Consider the following 24,420-nt stretch of genomic DNA (forward strand, 5'->3'; position numbering starts at 1 on the left):
TTTTTTGAAAAATTGAAGACTTTGTCACCTGTTTTCATCTTCCCTAAAGTGCTGTCATTTGCTACAAATGCTTGTTTTTATATTAATAACCTTACTATTTTATTTTTTTTAATTTTTATTTATTTATGATAGTCACACAGAGAGAGAGAGAGAGGCAGAGACACAGGCAGAGGGAGAAGCAGGCCCCAAGCACCGGGAGCCCGATGTGGGATTCGATCCTGGGTCTCCAGGATCGCGCCCTGGGCCAAAGGCAGGCGCCAAACTGCTGTGCCACCCAGGGATCCCCACCTTACTATTTTAAATCTCTTCTACCTCTTTACTGAAAAAGTGTTAAGTATAGATGGTCCCTCTCTCCCTCTAGCCAAATCCTAGAGTCCATGAAATTTAAAACTAGAATATTATTATTATTTTTTAAATGGGCCTTGAACTCACAACCCTGAGATCAAGACCTGAGCTGAGATCAAGAGCTGGACACTTAACCAACTGAGCCACTCAGGTTCCCCTCAACTACATTTTATTAGATGAATCACTATGACAGATCCTGGGGATAATACAACAAAGGCGGTAAAGTTGTCCCTATTGTCAAGGGACTAATAAATATTCTAGCTCCCTTCCTCAACAACAACGACGAGAAGAAAAAGACAGAAATGTCTCAAATTAGGCTATGAACATACTTGGAGAATGTGGTGCTGACGAAAATAAATTCTGACAAATAAGATTGGAAAAGACTGTGTGGTACCATTTAGACAGTCCTTGGATACAGCTCTGTTCTACACATAAACTGCTGCTTAATATGGTTACTCAGCTAGTTGTAAAGCTGAAAGGAAATGTTTTAGGTTAGTTTGGAAGACAGGATACTTGATAGATGAACAAAGATGATAGGGGGAAAGGATTTCAGATATACAACATGTGCAAAAAGCTCAGATGTGTAAATTTGTAATTTAATTATGATGAAGTTATATAAAATGAGGTGGGACCATAGGCAGAGAGTAGACCAGAGAGGCCCTATATGCTCTTTTAGGACATCTGTAATTCATCCTGTAAGGAGTAGGGATCAATTAGAGAGTTTTAAGTAGAATTAATAAAGTCTTATGCTCTTTTAAATGATGAAAGTTGATTAGGATAACGATTCTGATACCTATTATAAGAGCATTAGTAATCAGAGAGATACTCCAGTAAACTTCACATTTTCTGTATTGCTGAATAATGCTCAATAGAGGTGAATCTTTAACAAAGTTTCACTGTTTGGAATTATAAAATTTTTTTCAGTTATGAACTGTATCAGGCCTCCAGAAAATTTATAGAGTATAATATTATGTATATCCACGTGCCTTCCATCTTAAAGGAATAAAATGTGACAGATGAAATTGAAATTCCCATCTATTGTTTGCCTGTGTTCCATTCCATTTCCTTCATCCTGGATGTATATATTTTTCTCTTCTTTAAAGATAATCTACTTTCTACAAATGATTTCAAAGTAAGAGTCAGATGTATTTTATGTACTAAGGTGTCTTTTGTAAAAGTTGCACATTGAATTTTTCTGTGCTGGATTATTTTAAATACTCCCCAACCTTATTTAAATTAATATAAATTTCTTCCTAGAGCATATTATTGCCCCATATTTTATCTTTTCATTTGTGCATAAATCTAGTTTCCTTATTAGTCTTGTTTACAGTCAGACATCATCACTGCTATAGATCATGAATATTCTAGTATTATACCTCTATAAAAATAATTTACAAACAGTAAAAGATAAAAGGAAAAACTATGGACACAGGGTGATCAGAATGTATTTCCTGAGTTTGTCCATATATACTCTGGTAGGAATAAAGTCTAGTTCAGATACCTGTGTGTATTTCTGGTTTGTGAATAGTGTTTACCTTTTGTTTATTGCTTTACGTTTCACTAAAAATTCTATAGAAATGGACTCTGTATCTGGGATATATGAGTTATTAAGTGATTATAATAAGTAAATCAACATATGAAATATTGATAACATTCCAGTCTTACAGAAGAAAGATTCATGATTTAGGTAAGTTAGGTCGTTTGTCCAAGACCATATAGCTGATAAGATGGGAAATATGGGGCTCCAGCCTGGATTTTAACTCCATATCCATTATCATCCTATACTTATGAGAGAGCAAAACAGACTCTGATATAAAAAAGTCAGGGAATGCTAATAGTTTTAATGAGAGGATGAGATCAGTTTTTACAGCAATAACTAACAAGCATTTAAATTCAGAGAAATAATTTTTATTGTAGTATCAAATCAACTGTGTTTAAGTCTTGTACAGTGTAACCATTTATTTTGTATATATATGTTTATTCCTCTGTAGTTCTTCGTGACTACTTTGATTTACACTTGCTGCATGAATGTAAATCAGAAAGAAGTGGATAGTTAAGATATTCTTTGAGTTTTTCTCTCTCTCTTTTTTTTTTTTTTTTTGAGGTTTTCTCTTTTAGTGTGTATTCAGACATATTTACCAAATTTGCCTAACCCTGAGTTTTGAAACAACCTTGGCACTATTGACATTTTGGGCTGGAAAATTCCTTGTGTGGAGTTTTGTCCTATGCATTGTAGGATATTTGGCAGCATCCTTGATATTAGTAGATACCAGTAGTTCCAATCATATGCTCATGTTTGGGAATTAGGGAGACTTCAAGACCTTGTAATAGAGACATGTTTATTAATAGAGGGATCACAACTCTTAAGTTATATGCTTACAGAAAGACCAGAATCATAAGACAGCTTAAGAAAGAGGCAGTGGTTACATTGAAACTCGTATCTTAGGTTCTAAGAAGTAGAAAAAGCACTAAATATGGGTCTTTCTTCTTAGAACAAGATAGGATATAAATAAATAAATAAATGGCTGTGTATTTCAGAAAGAGACTTAATGTAAAGATAATAAGGACAGGTAGTTTTTAACTTATAATTGGGCTGTGTTCTAAAAGTTCTTTTGAGGATTAATGTCTTTGGTCTCAGAGTTAAATTTTTTCCTCAAACATTTGTTCAACAATATTTGAGTGCCCTGTGTGGGCTAGACACTAGGGCTAGCATAACAAGCAAGATGACATGATACTTTACTTCTTGGAGCTTATAAAATTTTCATGGTATTTATCAAATAAATTTTTTTTTAAGATTTTATTTATTTATTCATGAGAGACACGCTCACAGAGAGAGAGAGAGGCAGAGACAAAGGGAGAGGGAGAAGCAGGCTCCTTGCAGGGAGCCCAACGTGGGACTCAATCCCAGGTCTCCAGAATCAGGCCCTGGGCCAAAGGTGGTGCTCAACCACTGAGCCACCTGGGTGTCCCTATCAAATAAAAATATTAAATATTTATTTATGTGAATTTTTCTTCCTCTTACTCCCCTTCTCCCAGTTTGAGTTGAGGGGAGAATACTTGTCTCTTCTTACTGATGTACCCCAGCTTCTAGAACGCCTGGTAGGTGTGTAAATATTTGCCAAATGAATAATTGATTACTTGGGAAGAGACGTTTTAAAAATTACACACAATTAATTAGAATTGTGATAAGTGCTCCAAAGAGAATAATACAGGTATTATATAATATGAAACATGAAACAATGGGTCTACTGTAGTCTAAAGCTAGATTAGATTAGACAAAGCTTTAAATTGAGGCAGTGTTTTTCCCAGCTTTACTGAGGTATAATTGGCAAATAAAATTGTATATTTTAAACCATACAATGTGATGATTTGACATATGTACCCTTTGTGCAGTAATTACCATAATAGAGTTAACACACCATTACCTCACATAGTTACCTTTTTCGTGTATATATGATGTAAAAGCTTAAAACCTGCTCTTAGCGAATTTCAAGTACACAACACAGTATTACTGTGCTCTTAATTAGATCCCCAGAGCTTATTCATCTTATAACTGAAGGCTTGTTCTCCTTGACCAGCGTCTCTCCATCTCCCCACCCCCGGCCCCTGGTAACCACCATTCTGCTGTTTCTAGGAGTTTGACTTTTCTTTTTTTTTTTCTTTTCTTTTCTTTTTCTTTTTTTTTTTTTTTTTTTTTTTAAGATTCCACATAAAAGTGAGATCAGATCATACAGATTTGTCTTTCTCTGTCTGGCTAATTTCATTTAGCAGGAGGTCTTCTAGCTTCATCCATATTGTTATAAATGGCAAGGTTTCTTTCTCATGGCTGAATGATAATTCTGTTTTCTGTATATACCATATCTTCTTTATCCATTCATTCGTTGTTGGACATTTAAGTTGTTTCTATGTCTTAGCTATTATAAATAATACTGCAGTGAAGTAGGGAGGGGCAGATACCTCTTCAAGACGGTGATTTTGTTACCTTCAGATGTATACTCATAAGTGAAATTGCTGGGTATATGGGCATTCCATTTTTAATGTTTTCTTTTTTTTTTTTTCTATACTGTTTTCTATAGTGGCTGCACCACTTTACATTTCCAGCACTAGTGCACAAGGGTTTCCTTTTCTCCACATCCTCACCAGCACTTGTTATCTCTTATCTTTTATTTCTTATCTTTTTGATTACAGCAATCCTAACAGGTGTAAGATGATAGCTCATTGCAGTTTTGATATGCATCTCCCCGGTTTGTGATGGTCAGTACCTTTTCATGTACCTATTGGCCATTTGTATGTCTTTGGAAAAATGTCTGTTCAGTTCCCCTGCCTCTTTTTAATTAGATTGTTTTTTGCTGCTCAATTGTGTGAATTCTTTATATATTTTATATGTTAACTCCTTATCATATGAAACTGGACCACTTGATTTGTAAATACTTTTTTGTAGGTTGCTTTTTTATTTTGTTGGTTATTTCCTTTCCTGTGCAAAAGCTTTTTAGTTTGATATAGTTCCAAATGGCTACTTATACTTTTGTGGCCAGTGCTTTTGGTATCATATAAAAGAAAAAAAATCATTGCCAAGACTAATGTCAAGGAATATTTTCTGTATGTTTTCTTCTAGGAGCTTTATGGTTTTAGTGATTCTTAATACCAAGATTTTAAGAATTAGTAGGAGGTACCGAGACCTGTTTTAGGAGTAAGACTGGGGGTTGGAGTGTATTGTAGGTTGAAGGAACAGCTTTGTGTGCATGTCTCAGGTGGGATATAATGTGGCATTTTTAGAGCTTGAGAGTTGGCAGGGATGGGGGGAGGTCAGGGGGATAGCGTGGTACCAGATGGTATATTGATTTTTTGTCTATTGTGTACTGAAATACCGAACATTTGTAGTAAAAAAACAATAATAACATTACTGTATTAGCAATTACATAGGGAAAAGCTTTTAAGTGGTAATTAAATTTTTAAAAATTCTGATACTTGAGAAAAGTCTATTTTAATTGATTAGAAAATGGGACTCCTATCTTACATCTATGTACTCATGACCTCTAAATCTATGTTTCTACCTCTGGATGTTTTTGTTTGATTTATGCTCACGTATCCAAGTAAACATATCCAAAAGTGAATTCTTTCCATATCTACCAATTATGTAAAACAAAAACAAAACAGAACCGTTTCGTGGCTTTTCTGTCCCAGTGAATGTTTTATTCACTCAATTTCTCAAGCTAGAAACCTTTATTCCTCTTAATTTCCACCTTAAGATAATGAAGCTGTGTCACCATTTAATTATTATTATTTCTACTTAATTGTATTATATCACTCAAAACTTTCCTCTTTCTCTTAGGTAAACTGCTGCCTAAACTTAGGTTCTTGTTTTTTCTTCGCTGTATTTCTGCAAGTTTTCTAGCCATCTGTCTTTGTTCTTTTCCCATTTAGTCTATATGCCCCTTGCCGCTTGAGTGATCTTTTCTGAATGTAAAGCTAATCCTGCCTCTTGACTACCTACAGGCCTAGCATGGCTCATTATGACTTTCAAGATAAAAATTAACTAGGCAAAATGCACTAGGCCTTTCAGAATCTGCGTTGTGCTCATCTCACCAGCCTTTTATATTTGCCCTTTCATCACATTCTTTATTTTTTGCCATACTTTTTCAATTCTAGGAATTTATTTTTTAATTTAAATCAATTAAAACTAAATAAAAATACTAAAATCTGTTCCTGAATTGGACAGCAGAGATATAGAACATATCTATCATCAAATAACAACTCTGTTGGATTATGCTATTCTTGAGTATATTAAGTTCTCCTTTCCCTATGTCTTTATGTATACTACTGTCCTTTTCTGTATGTGTAATGTGCCCTTCCTTGTTTTGCCTAATACCCTTCTCCCATTGAGACTCAGTTTGGGGGGCCCCTGGGTGGCTCAGTCGGTTAAGCATCTGCCTTCGGCTCAGGTTATGATCCTGGAGTCCTGGGATCAAGCCCCACATTGGGTTCCCTGCTCAGTAGGGAGTCTGCTCCTCCCTCTGCCCCTCCCTCTGTTCATGTGTGTGTGCTCTCTCTCTCTCTCTCTCTCTCTCAGTCGCACACTCTCTCAAATAAATAAAAATCTTTAAAAAATGCTCAGTTTGAGTGTCATCCATTTCTGGAAGATCTTACCCAACACCATCTTTTTCTGTCTCCTCCAACCCTGAAGTCCAAATTCTTGCCTTTTGCGTTAATGTCTATTATATTTAAATCCAGGAGTCAGTGTTTAGTAAGTAGCGAGATTTTAGAAGATAAATAAGATTGAAATTTTGTGGAAAAAAAAGAAATTTTGTGTAAACTATAGTTTTACTTAGTATAGTTTTATGTTGAGTGTAGTGCATGGATTTACCACCATGAAGTAAAGATACGCTTAAATGGATTTAGCATCTGAGTACTGACTAAAGAAGCTTTTCATTAAATAATCATGGTTTATGTTATAGAGGTCAAAGTTACTAGACTTGCTACATTTAATAAGACTTTAAAACATAGAATTGAATCTAGCAACTCAAGAATCTGTCTGAAGGTAACTTTACAGATAGAAAGCATTGTAATCAGGTGTGTTTTCATTACAAAAATACAGTATTAGATTTGTAATCTTAGGTCAACTTTAATAAGCATTATGATAAGCAGAATGGGGAATGAAGAAAGCATCAGCATAGTACCTACCCTCAAGTTTATAATATGGTTACTTATTATCAGCAAGTTTTACTTCTGCTCTATTGTAGTTACCCACTACTTCCTGTATCCCACCATCACTTGGTATATTTCACTTCAGTAATTTTAGGTTGTTGGTGGTTTTTTAAAGTAGTTTTTCTCTGTATACTCTGTATCATGCTTTTGCTTTCAAATCATCATTCTACTCCATACAGAAGGCTCTTTATTTTTGAGGATCATGGGATTTTTGGTATGCTGCGTACATGTGGGAAGCTAAGTTACCTTTCCACATCATAATGACTTTGACATCTTATTTTCAGTCTTCCATCTTTACTTTAAACATCATTTGTGGGTGGCCTTATTGTTCTTAAGGATAACCCATTAAACCATCTAGCCTCACAATTCTTTTAATTCTCAGTAATGACCTTCAGCTTTCTCTGCTTTAAATTTCTCATGTTATATTTAGAAAATTTAACAAGGTTGATTAAAATATAATTTACAGAGAACATTTTATGAATTCTAACACACAAGCAGTTGGATAACCAACTCTTCAACAGTCAAGATAATAGAGCAGTTCTGTCATCCCCAGAAGTTGGTTTTTTTTTCCTTCAAGATTTATTTGTTTACAAAAAAAAAAAAAAAGATTTATTTGTTTACTTGAGAGAATGCATGAACAGGAGGGACAGAGGAAAAGGGAGAGAAAATCTCAAGTGGACTCTGCCCTGGGCTGAGCGCAGAGCTGGACGTGGGGCTCCATCCCCCCAACCTGAGATCATGACCTGAGCCAGAGGCACAACTGACTATGCCACCCATGCACCCCATCCTTTTCTTTTGTGCTCCTTGGCAGTCCTCTCCTTAACCTATACTCTGGCACTGGCAACCATTGATCTGCTTTTTGACCTTACAGTTTTGCTTTTTTTCAGAGTGTTATATAAATGGAATCATACAGTATGTACTTTTGAGTCTGGCTTCCTTTTCCTTTACCTAACAGTATACATTTGAGATCTAGCCATATTGTCACATGTATCAGTAGTTTGTTCTTTTTCCTGAGTAGTATTCTTTTGTAGCATGGTTTATCCATTTAACACCTGAAGAACATTGGGTTGTTTCCAGTGTTGGGTAATTGTGAACGAAACCCTGTGAACACTTTGCTTACAAGTTTGTGTGAATGTAGTTTTCGTTTTTCTTGAGTAAATGTCTAGGGGATTGTTGATCATGTGGCAGTGTATTTTTAGCTTACTAGAAATTGTCAAACTGTTTTCTAAAGTTACTGTATTATTTTCATTCCTATCAGCAATTAATGGGAAATCTAGTTGCACATACTTACCAGCCATTCTGATAGGTGTGTGGTGATCTTTTATTGGCATTTTGGTTTGCATATCAATGATAAATGATGTTAGACACCTTTTCATGTGCTTATTTGTAACCATCTGTCTTTTTGGTGATTGTATTTAAATCTTTTATCCATTTTCTTTAAATTTGAATGTTTTCTTATTGTGTTTTGAGGGTATTTAGTCTAGACAAGTCTGTTATCAGTTACATGATTTGCAAAAATTTTATATATGCTATTAACCAGCATCACTACTATTTTTACTTTAGTTAATTATCTTTTAGAGTTACTGAAAATGGGCAATTGTCTTTTATATTTACCTTTATCTTAACAATTTTTGAGGAATCTTCTTCCTTTTTTTGTATAGATCCAAGGGTTTATATTTCTTCTGCCAGAAATAATTCTTCTGGCTGAATAATTTCCTTTAATATTTCTTGTATTGTGGGTCTCCTGATAATTTTCTCAGAGTTGTTTTTTGGTGGGGGGAGTCTGAAATGTCTTTATTTCACCTTTATTTTTGAAAGATATTTTTACTGAGTATAGAATTCTGGGTTGATAGTTTGTTTTAGTACTTAAAAAGGTCACTCCATTGTCTTCTGGCTTGCACAATTTTAGATGGGAAATGTGCTTTTAATTCTTACCTTTGTTCTTGTGTATGTAATTAAGGTATTACCAATCTTGTTGAACGTTAACTGGAGCCTTAGTCAAAGCAATAGAATTAGGGGTGAAGAAAAGCACAATGATTTGAAAGAGGAAATACATTTGTGGCTTTCTACAGGTATTTATATAGAAAACTGTAAGAGAGTTAATAGATTATTAAAATGGGTAGTAAAAGTTTAGCAAGTTTACTGGATATAAGTTGGCCATATCCATTGGGTACACCAAAAGAATATTTCAAGTTAAAATTTTTGGTGTCCATAAAGGTAAGCAAGCATAACCTCAACAAATTGTATGTTACACTTTTTTAAGAAAATAATTAAATGTTATCAGGAATATTTTTTTAAAACTCTGGTAATGCCTAACACATTGTGGTATTTGCTTATTAGTAGACAAACAGATTAATGGAGAGCCTAAAAACAGATCCACGAAGAAAAGTTGATAAACTGAACTTAATCAAAGTTACCAATTTTTGTGCTTCAAAAGACATCATTAAGAAAGTGAAAAGAGCCCATAGAGGGGAGAAAATATTTGCAGATAATGTACCTGATAAGTGACCTATATCCATAAGAACTTTTACAACTCAATAATGAAAAGACAAATAACCCAGTTGCAGTTTAAGCAAAGGATTTGACTAGATATTTTTTACTGAAGCACTACAGATTATTAGTAAGCACATAAAAAGATGTCCAACATTATTAGTTACTAGGTAAATGAGATACCAGTTCATACTTAGCAGCGTGGCTGTAATCAAAAAGACAAGTGTTGTTAAGAATGTAGAGAAATCACGGTAGGAATATAAAATGGCCCAGCTACTTTGGAAGAGTTTGGTAATTTCTTTCTTTTTTTTTTTTTTTTCATTTTGGTAATTTCTTAAAATGTTAAAACAACATTATCATTTGACCTAGCAATTCCAATTCTATTTCTCTGTACCAACCCAATAGAAATGAAAATATATGTCTACACTTTGGATACAAATGTTCATAGCAGCATTACTGACAGTGGCCTAAAAGTGGAAACAACCCAAAGTTCTATCAACTGATAAATGGTTATACAATTGTATTGAAGTAGTAATATATGCTACAATATGGATGGGTCTGAAAGACATTATGCTCAGTAAAAGAAGGCAGACACAAAAAAAGCACATCATCACATGACTTTATTTATGTGAAATATCCAGAAAAGGCAAATCTATAGACACAAAAGGAGACTCTTAAACGGGCACAATATTTCTTTTGGAAGTGATAGAATGTGCTAAAATTAGATTGCTGTGATGATTATATAACTCTATATGAAAATCACCAGATTGTGTATTTACAATGAATAAATTTTATGGTGGTAAATTATATTTCAATATAGCTATTAATTAAAAAAATATAGACATGTTTTGGAACTTCAGGAGCATAAGGGTAGCCTTACTAATCATTAGAGATGGTATTTTTAAATCTTTATTTGTTCTTAAATTTAATTTAAAAATTTTCTTTAGAGAGCCTGAGTGAAGAGAGAGAGAGAGAGAGAGAGAGAGAGAGAGAATCTTAAGCAGATTCTAGGCTGAGCGTGGAGCTTGATGGTGGGGTCTGATCCCAGGACCCCTTAGGTCATGACCTGAGTCTGACAACCAATTGAGCCACTCCGGTACCCTCATTTTGAGATAGTTTAATAGTTGGGATACAGTTGGGGTTCTATATTAGATGTTGCTAAAAAATGAATTCTGGTGGATTTAAGAACTACATATATAAAGCAAAGCTTAAGAATTTTATACATACACATATGCATGTAAGATAGTTGTCTTTGTCAAAAATTTTTTTTACCCAAGAGAAAATGTACAAGCTGTAAACAAAATACAACAAAAAAATGTCTGTGTTGTATTAAAACAAAACAAACTTCTGTGTGAAAGAACAAAATGAAAAGCCATTGTTGGGGGATGAATGCAGTTCATGAAATTAACAATTAGCATCCAGGATGCATAAAACTATGACTGAATTTTAAAAGGCCAACAATCAATTGAAAAGTGGCAAAAGGGCAATTGGAACATAGGATATTTCAAAATATGTCAAATCTCAGTAATAACTAAATAACTGCAAATTAAAATGATAAATGATTTTATTTTAATGTATTTGACAAATATAAAGCCTGATAATACCAAGTTTTGGTTATTTGGGGGAAAACAGGAACTCTTAAACATTGCTGATAGACTTTATAAAATAATGTAACTGTATAATACAATAAATATCTGGCAAAGTTGAAAATGTGCATACGGTAAGGCCACATAATTCCACTTACAGATTTCTATCGAGAAGAAACTAAATAGCACTTGGACAGGATGACACGTTTATCAAGATTTTTAATGCAGCATTGTACATAATAACAAAAAGTGAAAAGTCACATAGCTCTCAGTAGAGAAATGGATAAACTGCATGTATTTATATAAATTAACTCTATATTATAGTCAAACTGAATGCACAAGGAATTTTGGTCTTTTGGTAAGGTTGATCTCAGTTATGTAGATAAATCTTTATGCTGAAAGCAATGAAAAAAAATGTGAGATTTTTTTAAAAAGATTAAAGAGAGCTGGAAAGACAGTTGGGAATACCCAGGCTAATGTTAGAGGTAAGTAGAAGATTTGAGGCAAAAGCTGCTTTAGCTTGAAGTCCTTTGTTAATATTGTTTATTTTATTTTCCTGACTAACTAGGCAAAAGGATCAAAATTATGGCCTCAGGGTTTGTTCAAGATACACATTCTTATAGGAGATCTTCTGCAAATTAAGCTAGACCTCAAAAGGCCATGCCTTCAGGGTAAAAGCAACCAGATCTAAAATCATCCTTCCTCTCTGTAGTTCCAAAATATTGCCTGATAAGCAGAGCAGGAAAAGGAATGTAAAAGGAGAAAAATATCTGAGATTGAATTTGTCACAGATTGGCCTTATAGCAGATCTGTATCTTGACAATCAAGGAACCTCAGACTGTAATATTGATTTGAAGTGTTGCTATGGTCTGAGTTTTTGTGTTCCCCCAAAATTCGTATGGTGAAAACTTAATGCCCAAAGTAATGGTATTAGGAGTTGGGGCCTTCAGGGGGTGATTAGGTCATGAGGGTGGAGCTCTCATGGGATTAGGATTAGTGGGATTAGTACCCTTTTAAATGTGACCCAAAAGAGCTAACTCACTCCGTCCACTGTGTAAAGGACACATAGTGAAGATGGCATTCTGTAACCCAGATGAGAGCCTTCACCAGAGTCAGACCATGCTGGCACTCTGATCTTGAATATGTGTTCTCCAGAACTGTGAGAAATAAATGTTTGCTGTTTATAAGCTACTTGAGTTTCTGTTTTTTTGTTTTAACCACCTGCATGGATTAAGAAATGTATATTAGTTTCCTACTGTTGCTGTAACAAATTAACCCAGATTTAGTGGCTTAAGATAACACCAATTTATTATCTTATAGTTCTGAGGGTCAGAAGTCTGAAGTGAGCCTCAGTGGGCTAAAATCAAGTTGTTGGCAGTACTGTATTCCTTTATGAAAGCTTCATGACAGGGTACATTTTTTGCATTTTCCAACTTTTAGAGGTTGCCAGCATTCTATGGCATGTGGCTCCTTTCTGTCTTCAAAGCCAGCAATGACCAGTTGAGTCTTTCTAATGACACCATCTCATTCTGACTCTTCTGCCCCTTTTCCCATTTTAAACATTTTTGTGATTATAATGGGCCAACCAGTATGATCTTACTTTAAGGTCAGCTGATTAGCAACCTTAATTCCATTTGTAACCTTAATGCCTTCTTACCATGTAACATAATGTATTTGTGGTTAGCGGGTATTGGAACATGAGCATTTCTGTGAGGCCATTCATTCTACCCACCACAAGATGGTTTCCAACTGATAGTGCCTTTAGGTGCCTTCTGGAAGCAGACAGGAAGCATCTCCGGAGGAGGCTACATCCATCCTAGGCCTTGGAATTTTTAATCTTTTGAGGGCAGAAGCCAGTAAGTACTGAATTAAGTGCACAAAGAAATAGGCAAGCTGAGCAAGAACCATGAGACAGCAGAAACTACTCGTACACTAGAAGATATTGGAATGATCAGATACTGATTTTTAAAATGGTTGTGCTGAGGGCGCCTGGGTGGCTCATCATTAAGTGTCTGCCTTCTGATCAGGTCATGATCCCAGGGTGCTGGGATCCAGCTCCACATTGAACTCCCTGCTCAGTGAGGAGGAGCCTGCTTCTCCCACTGCATCTCCCACTGCATCTCCCCCTGCTCATGCTTTCTGTCTCTCTCAAATAAAATCTTTAAAAAAATAAATGGTTGTGCTTACCATATTTTTAAAAAGGACAGACTTCAATATCTACAAGGAATGAGGAGGGAAAAAATGATGTTAAATATTTGAAAAATAACATAGTAAAACATGTACAAATAAAATTATTAAACTAACAAGCCAGCAGATAAACTTCCATCTCTAACCATGAAGAAGTAAGAAGGTTTGGATTTATCTTCAAGTGTAGACAGCTAGGAAACTGGAGTCTATATTTAAAAGAAATTTGTTTCAGCATTGGAAAATAGGACTGTAGTCCCTGAGAAAAATGAAATTAATGATATAGGCCTTACGATCACTCCACCATTTTGCTTGGAGGTCACTTCCAGACTATAGCACAGGCAGGATGAGCCAAAAAGAGCCCAGGGGTCTCACTGACTTGAGAAGACAGAAATCAGCATTCAGAGTATTTTAAGTGGCTAAAATTTGTGGAGGCAGAAAAGAGGTAGCTACACAGAAAAAGAGCTCAAGAAACCAGCACATGTTACCCTTGAATCTTTGAAAAAAAGTTAATGCATATGTAGGATGAACATCCCATAAGGGCTGATAAATAACACTTTTAGGAAAGAATACCAGTGAGCTGTAATCTGAACAATGGCTAGAACTCCCACAGGTCTGAGAGTCATTCAGGTTCCCACCAGCCAGAGTAAGAGCAGTCATGGAATACAAGAGTTATTCATTGGAGATCCATGAAACCTAAACATAGTGGTGGGAAGACTTTAGTGCTTTTGTTCTAAAAACCTTTTTTAAAAAGCCTCAAAATGATCTTCAAGTGTTTTTAACTTTTTGAATAAAGTATGATACTCTTAAAACAAATCCAGCACTCATAGTGTCTGACATCCACATAAAAATTACTAAATGTGCAAAAAAAGCAGGAAAATGTATTTCATTATCAAGAGAAATATCAGTTAGTGGATTAATAATAATGAAATTAGCAGATAAGGATGTTAAAAATGCCATTAAAATTTGCTCAGTGTAGTCAAGGACCAAGGGATAACATAAACATAATGAAGAGATAAATGGAGAATGTTAAAAGGAAACAAATCATTCAACAAATGGTGCTGGATCAAATAGATGTCAATATAGAACAAAAGAACATTAACCCTATCACCTCATTCACAAATCAAAATGGACTGTAGGCTTAAATGTAAAACTCAATCTCTAAAACTTTTAAGAGAAAAACGTTTGCAGCCCTATAGCATCACTAAAAATCTAAAGGGAGATAGCTGATAAACTAATAATGGTGGCAATAAAATAGAATACTAAAAATTCTTGTTTATCTCCCATAAGAATAGTATGGGAGATGAGAATGGGAAGAAGGAACATATAATAGATATGACAGAAAACAGGTAACAAGATGGTAGATATAAATCCAGCTATCCCAATAATTACATTAAATGTTAATGGTCCTAACACTTTAATTAAAAAGTAGAGACTTAGAGTCTGGATAAAAATGGAAGATTTAACTGTGTGTTGTCCAGAAGAAACTCAATGTAAGCATAAAGACATAGATTAAAAGAGGTTAGAAAGAGATATAGGGGAAGTTCCAGTGGAAGCGGGAGCGGCGCTGAGTCCGGTGCGGATCTGACAAGATCAAAGCTGCAGGAGAATGGACAGTGAGGTACAGAGAGATGGAAGGATCTTGGATTTGATTGACGATGCTTGGCGAGAAGACAAGCTGCCATATGAGGATGTTGCAATACCACTGAATGAGCTTCCTGAACCTGAACAGGACAACGGTGGCACCACAGAATCTGTTAAAGAACAAGAAATGAAGTGGACTGACTTGGCCTTACAGTATCTCCATGAGAATATTCCCCCTATAGGAAAGTAACACCTGGCTCCTTTTTCCTGTACATATTTTTGAAAAATATACAGATACAAAATGTAAAAAAAAAAAAAAAAAAGAAAAAGAAAGAGATATAGGACAAAAAATGCTAATCATAAGAATGTTGGTGTGGCTGATACAACATGAGATTCCTATTCAAGGAATAGGGCTTTAGTACACGGCAAAGGGGAACATTTTTTAATGATGAGATCAATTCACAAAGGAGACCTAATAAAAAATATATGCATCTAATAACATAGCTTCAAAATACATGAAGAAAAAACTGAACTTAAAAAAAGAAGGATCTATAGAAATGTAGAACACATAAAAAAAATTATACAAGACTTAACACTATCAATTAACTAGGCCTAACTGACATTTATGGTACAATCTACTCAATAAATGCAGATACATTATTTTCAAGTGTACATGGAATGTTCACCAGCATACATCATATGTTACTTGTAAATAAAATCCCAGTAAATTTAAAATGATTATAATCTTACAGAATATGTTTTATGATCACAGGGATTCAGTCAGATTTAGTAACAGATTTCTGGAAAGTGACCATTTGGAAACTTAACAATGTATTTATGGCCTATGTGTAAGTGAAGACATCATAAGGGAAATTGCAAACATTTTGAACTGAATGAAAATGGAAAGACAGCACAATTTATGAGATGGAGCTAATGTAGTGAATATAGAGAAACTTACAGTTTAATGTTTTTATTAGAAAGAGGCAATGAGCAAAATCAATGCTATAAGCTTCCATCTGGAAAGCTTAGAGAAAAATAAGTGCAAATGAAAAAAAAAAGTAATTAGAAGGAGGAATATAATAAAGGTAGGACAGAAATCAAAATCACAGAAATGGATGGACAATTAAGAAAATCATTGAAACCATAAGTGGTATCTTGATTAGATCAATAAAATTGCTAATTGCTAACATTTTAGCTGGACTGATTGATGAAAAAGGAGAGGAGATACTTAAACCAGTATTGGGAATGAAAGGGGGATATCACTACAGATTCTACAGACATTAAAGGCAAATATGAAAATTTTTTGAACAGCTTTATGCAAATAGTATAATTTAAAAGATATGAATGGCCAAAAGTGACTTAGTTAAGAATTAGATAACCTGAATGTTTTATATTGATTTAAAAACCCAATTCATAATTTAAAACCTTGCCATCAAGAAGACTCCAGGCCTGGTTTATAGTTAATAAATAAATAGTAAAATATGCAAACTCAGAAAATAGAGAATAGCTCACTTCTCACTTTGCTTTTTGAGGCCACCATTACTGTTACCATAAAAAAACAAAATAGAGACATTTCAATAGAAAGGATGCTAACAGTCATTAATCATCAAAGAATTGAAAATTACAACAACTATGAGATACCCATTTATTAGAGTGCTAAAGCTAAAAAAAAAAAGATAGCGTCATGCGTTGATAAGGCTCTGGTGCAACTGGACTTCTTGTATATTACGAGTGGAAATGTAAAAATCTAAAAAAAAAAATGTAAAAGACTACAGCCATTTTGCAAAACAACTCTTTCATTTCTTAAAATTTTAACGACAAGCCAAAACAACTCTACCACTAAACCCAGCGATTACACTCTTACATACTTATTAAGGAGAAGTGATAGCGTATTTATAAAATAAAACTTATACATGCATGTATATATCAGCTTTACTTATAATAGCCACACATCCTAAACAACCCACATGTCCATCAACATGAGAATTGATAAACAGTTTGTCATGTATCCATATAAGGGAATACATCTCCACAATTAAAATGAAAATACTAACCGATACGTGTAACAACATGAATGAATCTCAGACTGTTTGCTGGTAAAAGAAGCGAGATACAAGAGAGTATATGTTTTGTGATTCCATTTAGACACAGCTCTAGAAAAGACAAATCCTTTGACAGCTAAATAAATTTGATTGGCAGTAAGCCTGTTTAGAAAGACTTTATTTCCAGGTGGCATCCCTGGCATTTTCTACCAAATATTCAAGCAAGACATCCTATATTTTTCATTTTTCCCAGGTGTTAAAGAGAAAGAACATTATCATTCATTTTATGAGGGTAGCACAACATTAATATAAGAACCTGATAAGTACAAAAGAAATTTATAGACCAGTTTCATTGGTGACTACATAGATGCAGTAATTTTAAAGAAACTGTCAGGACAAGATACCTCAAAAATACCTCATGATAATGTTGGCTTTTCCTAAAGACGGGAAAAGTTTGGTTTAACATATATTAGATAAAGGAAAAAATGATGCAATTATTGGAATAGATGCAAAATAAATTTGATAAAATTCATCATTTGTTGATAGTAATAAAAAATCTTTTGCAAGCTAGATGTTGAAGGAACTTCCGTAAGGTGATAAGTGGTGTTTATATTTTTTAAGACTTATTCATTTATTTGAGAGCATGCATATATACTTGTGTGCATGTGCAAGTAGGGGAGGGGCAGAGAGAGAGAATCTCCAGCTGACTCACCACTGATCATGGAGCCCAACATGGGGCTGGATCCCATGACCATGATGAGATTATTGCCTGAACTGAAATCAAGAGTCTAGCTTAACCAACTGAGCCATCCAGACGACCCAAGTGCTGTTTATTTTAAAAAGAATATAGCAAACATTGTATTTAATGATGAAATTTTGAATGCCTTCCCATTTAGTTTGGGCATATATAGTTAAAGCTTAAAAATAAAACTGCCAGTTATTTTACCAGCAAAAGATAGATTTATTCAGGAGTAGTAGAAAACTGCCATCCTGGACAAGCAGGCTATGGAAAACCATAGGCAAGTCCCCTAAGCAAGTTTCTTTATAAAAGGAGGGAAGTTGGGTGGGCTCTTGTAAACAAAAAGTCCATTGGTTATGCTATATGTTGGCAAATCGAACTTCAATAAAAACAAATGGAAAAAAAAAGTCCATTGGAACAAACTAGAAGTTCAAAGTATAGTGGTCTTTCATTGGCAGAGTGACAGCCTCTCATTGGCTGAACTGCTGCCCCTTAGGAGGAAAGCCTTTTTTCCTCCTCCTGGGATAGTCAGGTAGTATCCTCATGCAAGGTCCCTGTCTTCCTTTGGGTCTACAACTGACGACTCTTGGTAGGATGTGAGAGCTCCCCCTGCCGGCCTCCCGACTCCAAAAAAGAGATTTCCTTTTATTTTCACAAAGTCAAGGATATCTGCTGTCCTCACTAATTTTCAGCATAATATGGAGATCCTAGCCAAGGCAGTAAGGCAAGAACAGAAAAAAAAGAAAGAAAGCAGTAAGGATTGGAAAGGGAAAAACAGAACCACCATATCTATAGATGATATATTTGTGTATGTAAAGAATATCAAGATAAATTATTAGAGAATTTAGCAATGTTGCTAGATACAGAGTCAATATACAAATTAGTTATGTTTCTGTTAACCTACAAGAAACAATTAAAGATACCATTTACAGTAGCACCAATACTATATACTATGAATAAATCTTAGCAGGATATATGTTAAGACCTTGATCATATCTAGGGAGGAGCTGAGAAGCCCAATAGAACAAACATGTAAGTCCTTGTTTGCTGCCTCTTTTCACACTTAAATCTAGGAAATGTGCAGCATTTAAATTCAGTAGGCTTATATAGGGAGGGGCTTTATGTTTTGTCCAATCTAAAACAGAATAACATCTTAAAATAGTTTTTACAGTATTTTTGGAGCACATTGATAAATAGAATATCTTAGTAATAGAGATTTGGGACTCTTTCAGTCTGTCTTTACCTAATATGAGTCTTATGTAAAAAAATATAGCGTTCTTGAAAGCTCTCTCTGATGATGGTTCATTCACTTTTCTGCCTGAAATTTCCACTCTAGGAACTAGTACTGATTCACTTCACAAAGATTTTTATTAAATACATATTTACCAAGTACCATGATAGTAAGTACCTTATTTTGCCAAAGCTAAGACATCATTAATTTTAAGTTGCATCATTTCATGTTCTGCTAACTGAAAAAATATTGCCACTCTTCGGCTATAACACACCATTGATTTTATTTTTTTTATTTTATATACATATTTTTTAAGATTTTATTTATTTATTCCTGAGAGACACAAAGAGAGAGGGGCAGAGACCCAGGCAGAGGGAGAAGCAGGCTCCATGCAGGGAGCCCGATGCGGGACTCGATCCCGGGACCCCGGGGTCACACCCTGGGCCGAAGGTGGTGATAAACCGCTGAGCCACCCAGGGATCCCCACCATTGATTTTAATATGCATCTTGATTTCAAAGATGTTAAAATGTTTTTTTAAAGCATTTTATGATTTATTAAACATTTCTATAGAAGTATTTCTACAGTTTTACAATTTAGGAACACCACTAAAAAACAAACTACTTAACCTTTAATTTTTCATACCTGTTGTGCTACCTTTTTTTTCTTCCCTCATTTAAGCATTCTTAAATTAGTTCCTCTTTTTGGTCTCCTAGTTATTTTGCCATCCTGGTCATTTTTCTTGGAATGCCTTTCACTTTATCTGTAAGCTGCTTAAAACTGAGTAAGATACAGGCTTCAAAAAGAAGACAGTAAAATATTCAAATCTGTATATCCAGAAGGTAGAACACTTTTGCAAATTCATGATTCTTGTTAACTTGACAAGATTTTCAGTATTTTTTTCCTTAACACAAAGTAGTCCATAGCCATGAACAAATTGTGTTTTAATTTTTATAAGTACGTAGGTTTAAATTTGTACGTCATACTGGTCACAGCAAGATTTTCTCCCCATTGATATTCATTTACTCATTCTTATAATTAGAGTTAAAGATGCTACTTTCTTTTAACGTTTTTTGTTACAAATGTAAACTGGAATGTAATACGTGTCTTTTTTCATTCTTCTCCTCTACAAAGTTATTACCCAAAAAATCAGTCTATAACATTTCAACCTCGGAATATTCTAAATAACAAAGCTATTTACTTGTTTAGTAGTGAATATTTATGTTTGAATATTTTAAATTCTTCACAATCACATTATTTCTGATAGTCATTGTGTGATTGTTTACTGTTTTGTGTATTGCCTAGTTCAGCTTAAATGACCTAAAAGAAAAATGACCCCTCATAGTTAAATTTATAATTCTCTAATTCATTTGGATATATGGTTTTAATTTGATTATTATAAAATTAAACTTTTCCAGTAGGTTATATACTTTTCTCTCTTTTACAACACAGGTTTTGAGAGTATTTTAGAAGGGCTTTATGGACCACGGCTACGAAGAGACCTCAGTTTATTTGAAGGTAATGCTTTTTAAATTGTATTTTAAAATTCTGACTTCCCATCCCATTTAATAAATGAAAGGTGGTGGTTCTGTGCTAACTTTATATTAAACATGAATTTGTGGTCTTGTTTAATTAGTAACTTTTTAACTAAATAAAGTGATCCAAATATTGTTTTTGTTATTACATAATGTTATCGTAACCTTTTAAAATACTTAATACATTGATCAAAAAGGAATGTGAAACTTCTTTTTGACTTAATGGTGAAATTTAATTTTTGTTATAACGTACCCTCATTTATTCTTAAAGAAGTTTTAAAAGGGTTCAATTAAGTAAATATTTCCTGTTGTTCATGAGACAGGCAGCCTGGAAACCTCAGATTGTCACTCTGAGAAATCCTACCATGTGTGCTCAGAGTCTTATATTTATATATAATACTATTTGTTACTTATTAGCCACTTCTTTCAAATGCTATAGCATAAATCCTAGTGGAAGATTTTGATTTGTCATATAATTTCTATGATATCATAGTTTAGTTGTTTTATTGCTTGCTTGGAAATATACAATAGTAGGAGAACGTTTTTGTAGACATCTAAAATTTTATACTCCAGTTTATTTACAGAGTAAGTAATGGTAGTATAAATTTTTACTTTGATTTTGATTGAATTATTTCTGAATCTTGTATCTGGTCAGTTTTATGTCCTAACTCTAGTACCTTCTATTCGACTGTGTACCTTCCATTCTACCAAGACCCCAGGTCTCTAAAGGTCCTTATTCTTCTGCATAAATACATCTTTGAGTTGAGGGAAAGATGATGGGAGTTAAGGGAGTGATGGTGGAGTAGACAAAAGTTTTCTGGCCATTCTTTATTAATATTGAGCAGGATAATTGAGTTATGAATCAGATCTGAAAGTATCTATGCAAGATCATTTGTCCCAACCACCTCTCTTCACTGAGATGAATTGATATCCATGTAGAACATGACTTTAAGAATGGAGACTCCAAAATGTGCTTGTTCTAGGGTTTTATCATTCGTATAGCTAAGATCATTTTTTTATTTCTCTTAACTTTATTCATTTCTCATCTTATCATAATTCAGCACTGAATTAAGTATTTTTACCTGATACATTTTTAGCAATACTGATCAATTGTAGTTCCACCTATTTTTCTGAGCTTAAAAATGAACAGAGGAAAAATATTTTTAAAAAACAAGAATTTAATCTAAGCCTGACATTTCTTCAGACTTCCCTTGCTTAACCTGCTGCCCTCATTCATGTCAGAAGTCAGCATTATATTTGCCTTCTGACAACCCAAATTATAGCTTGTGACTCAGCCTGTTGTTCCCTCACTTTTGTTTATTTATATAGTTGCATATATATGTATATACCTATGTTCCTTCAAAAATTGTTTATTATACAAACAGCAGAATGTTCAAAGGAAATAAATGCTTTGTATTTTGTTTTTAGACTAGCATTTCTTTAGTATACAAGTTGTACATGTTTATTTTAGGAAATTCAAAAATAGAGATAAACCAGAAAGAAAAAATTATCCCTATTCACACGATCCATAAATAATTTTCAAACAATTTTCTATGATGTAAGGTATATGTTTGTGTGTATTCTTTTATTATAGTAGTATATAGTATATGCACACTATGTACAATTTCTTTGCCTTGTTCACTGGTATATCATTTGGGTTTATAAAGTCTAGATCATCTTTCTTAATGGCTGCACAGTATTTCATTGTAGATCTATTTATAATTAATTTACCTAATTTAACAACCCATTGCCATATATGTCATTCCATTTATTTAAGTTCAGATAGGTCTTGTACTTTATGTCCTTTTGAAAAAGTGCTTTTTTTTTTTTTTTTTGGTGGAGAGAGCTAACAAAATTAGCTAAGCTTTGAAACTTGCATATAGACACATATCTGTTCCCTTTTTTCACCCCGAATATTCTTTCTCCAGGTTTCTCAGGTAAATTGTTTCTCCAGATTTCTTAGGTAAATTCTTCCTCCTTTTAGTTCCTTTTTTTGAATTTAAGAAAAGCTTCTAATTAAATTGTAGACTTAAGTATGAGGATATTAATTATAGCAATAAATCTATAGCTATGCAAGGAAGAAGACAGCTCTACATTTTGAAGGAAAATTAAATCAGTGCTATCAAAGTGTAGAACCTCTTGAAAAGGCATGTAGAAACTACCCATTATCTCCAGCTTCTCTCTTATCCTCTTATAAATAAGTGTGCTTTCTTTGTTGTTGTCATTGTTAAAAATGGTTTAATGTTTAGATGCTTGGGACTCTAAGTATAGGTGTTTCTCACTATACAAGACTGTATGCAAGAATCAAATAGATTACCGTATATTTTTAGATAAATCATTGGAAGTCTGAACTCTCATTAACTGACTTTCCAAAACTCAGAAACTAGTATATTGCATAGCAAAGGATCCCCGTATAATACTCTAAATTATTTTTTGTTATAAAATTAAATGCATAGTATTTTAATTTTATAATACTTAATTTTGCATAGTATTTTAATTTTATAATACATTAAATAGACTACATTGCATACCTATTACTGTTTTTGTGGAAATTAATATTCTAAATTTCGTACTGCTACCTTAAAAAATCAAGTGTGGCACAGAGCATGTTTTTAAGACTTTTATATCATATACATTAGTGTCTTGAGAGGTATTTTAATTCCTGAATTTGATTCAGAACCACCTCCAGGTTGAATAGTTTGAAGGAAGCTTTTGAGTGGTGCTAATTTTTATTTTGTTGGAAACTAAACAGAGCCCTAGTTTTTTATCTTCTTTGATATGTTTCATGACTTTCTCTCCTTTTGGGAAAAATATAACTATTATTTTTGGGAGGGGGGAGGTCTCCAAAGAAGGTTTGAATGTCATAAATTTCAAACTTTTATGTATGCCCAGAAAAGTTCCTCATACTCTTTGCGTCTCTTCCTCTGTCTTTCCAAAATTTATTTTTCCTCCTGCTACAGAACTTTTAAGCAAATATTCCCTCTTTTTTTTCCCTGCTTTAGCCAGTCCTTTTTCATATCTTATTTGTGACTGGTTTCTTTCACCTGTAGGATCATCTGATACTTGCCATGACTGTAGATTTTTATAAAAATTGGAAAAGAAAAAAAAAACAAAAAACAAAACAAAAAAAAAATTGGAAAAGAGTGCAGTAGGCCTGTGTAAACTGTTAGATCCAAAGGAAGATTGTATCAGAGTCTGCAAGCTTTAGCATGTGGGCCAGATCCAGCTTGTTTACTGTTTCTGAATGGCCTGTGAGCTAAAAATAATTTTTACATTTTTAAATAGTTGAAAAAAATGAAAAGAAGATTAATATTTTGTGACATATGAAAATTATGTGAAGTTCAAATTTAATTGTCCAGTTAAGAAGGTTTTATTGAAGACAGCCCCTCTCATTTGTTGAGACATTGTCAATGGCTGCTTTCATACTGCAGCAGTAGAGTTGAGTGGTGTAGCAGATAGTATGGCCAGCAAAACCTAAAATACCTACTGTCCGGCTGTTAATAGAAAGATTTGCTGACCCCTGAGTGTACCACTGACTGAAATTTACTATTTTTTAACTTAGTATCTTTTTTCAACTGTAAACACTATGGATGGAGACAACAAAACTACTTTTTACATAAGATTTATTAGGTAAAACATTATAAACAATTTTTTATGAGTATGGTTGACACACAATGTTCCATTGGTTTCTGGTGTGCAGCATAGTGATTCAACTTCAGTACATATTATGCTGTGCTCACCACAAGTGTAGCTGTCATCTGTCACCATACAATGCTACTACAATGTCATTAACTATATGCCCTGTGCTGTGCCTTTTTTATTCCTGTGACTTACTCATTCCATAACTGGAAGCCTATTATCTTCCATTTCTCTTTGTCCATTTTGCCCATCCTCTCACCCATTCCCCCTTCCCTCTGGCAACCATCAGTTTATTCTGTGTATTTATAGGTCCAAGTCAGCTTTTAGTTTACTCATTTGATT

General features: G+C 33.9%; 1 protein-coding gene and 1 pseudogene across 19 annotated transcripts in view; both read left to right on the forward strand.

The window, feature by feature from the left end:
- Nucleotides 1-24,420, forward strand: part of LCORL (ligand dependent nuclear receptor corepressor like) — a 154,696-nt gene that overhangs the window by 22,840 nt on the left and 107,436 nt on the right. For 18 of the 19 annotated variants that reach the window (XR_013370449.1, XM_077881373.1, XM_077881400.1 and 15 more), the window contains one exon: nucleotides 20,357-20,422. The exons of the other annotated variant lie outside the window; for it this stretch is intronic. Coding sequence is in view for 14 of the 18 variants with exons in the window: in XM_077881338.1 (XP_077737464.1) it covers nucleotides 20,357-20,422 (66 nt within the window). In the remaining 4 variants the exon portion in view is untranslated. The remainder of the gene's footprint in view (nucleotides 1-20,356; nucleotides 20,423-24,420) is intronic. 19 annotated transcript variants of the gene reach the window in all.
- On the forward strand, nucleotides 14,835-15,227 carry LOC144291417 (anaphase-promoting complex subunit 13 pseudogene; annotated as a pseudogene).

Source organism: Canis aureus, chromosome 2 (assembly GCF_053574225.1).
Source record: "Canis aureus isolate CA01 chromosome 2, VMU_Caureus_v.1.0, whole genome shotgun sequence".
In the NCBI taxonomy this organism is placed as follows: domain Eukaryota; kingdom Metazoa; phylum Chordata; class Mammalia; order Carnivora; family Canidae; genus Canis; species Canis aureus.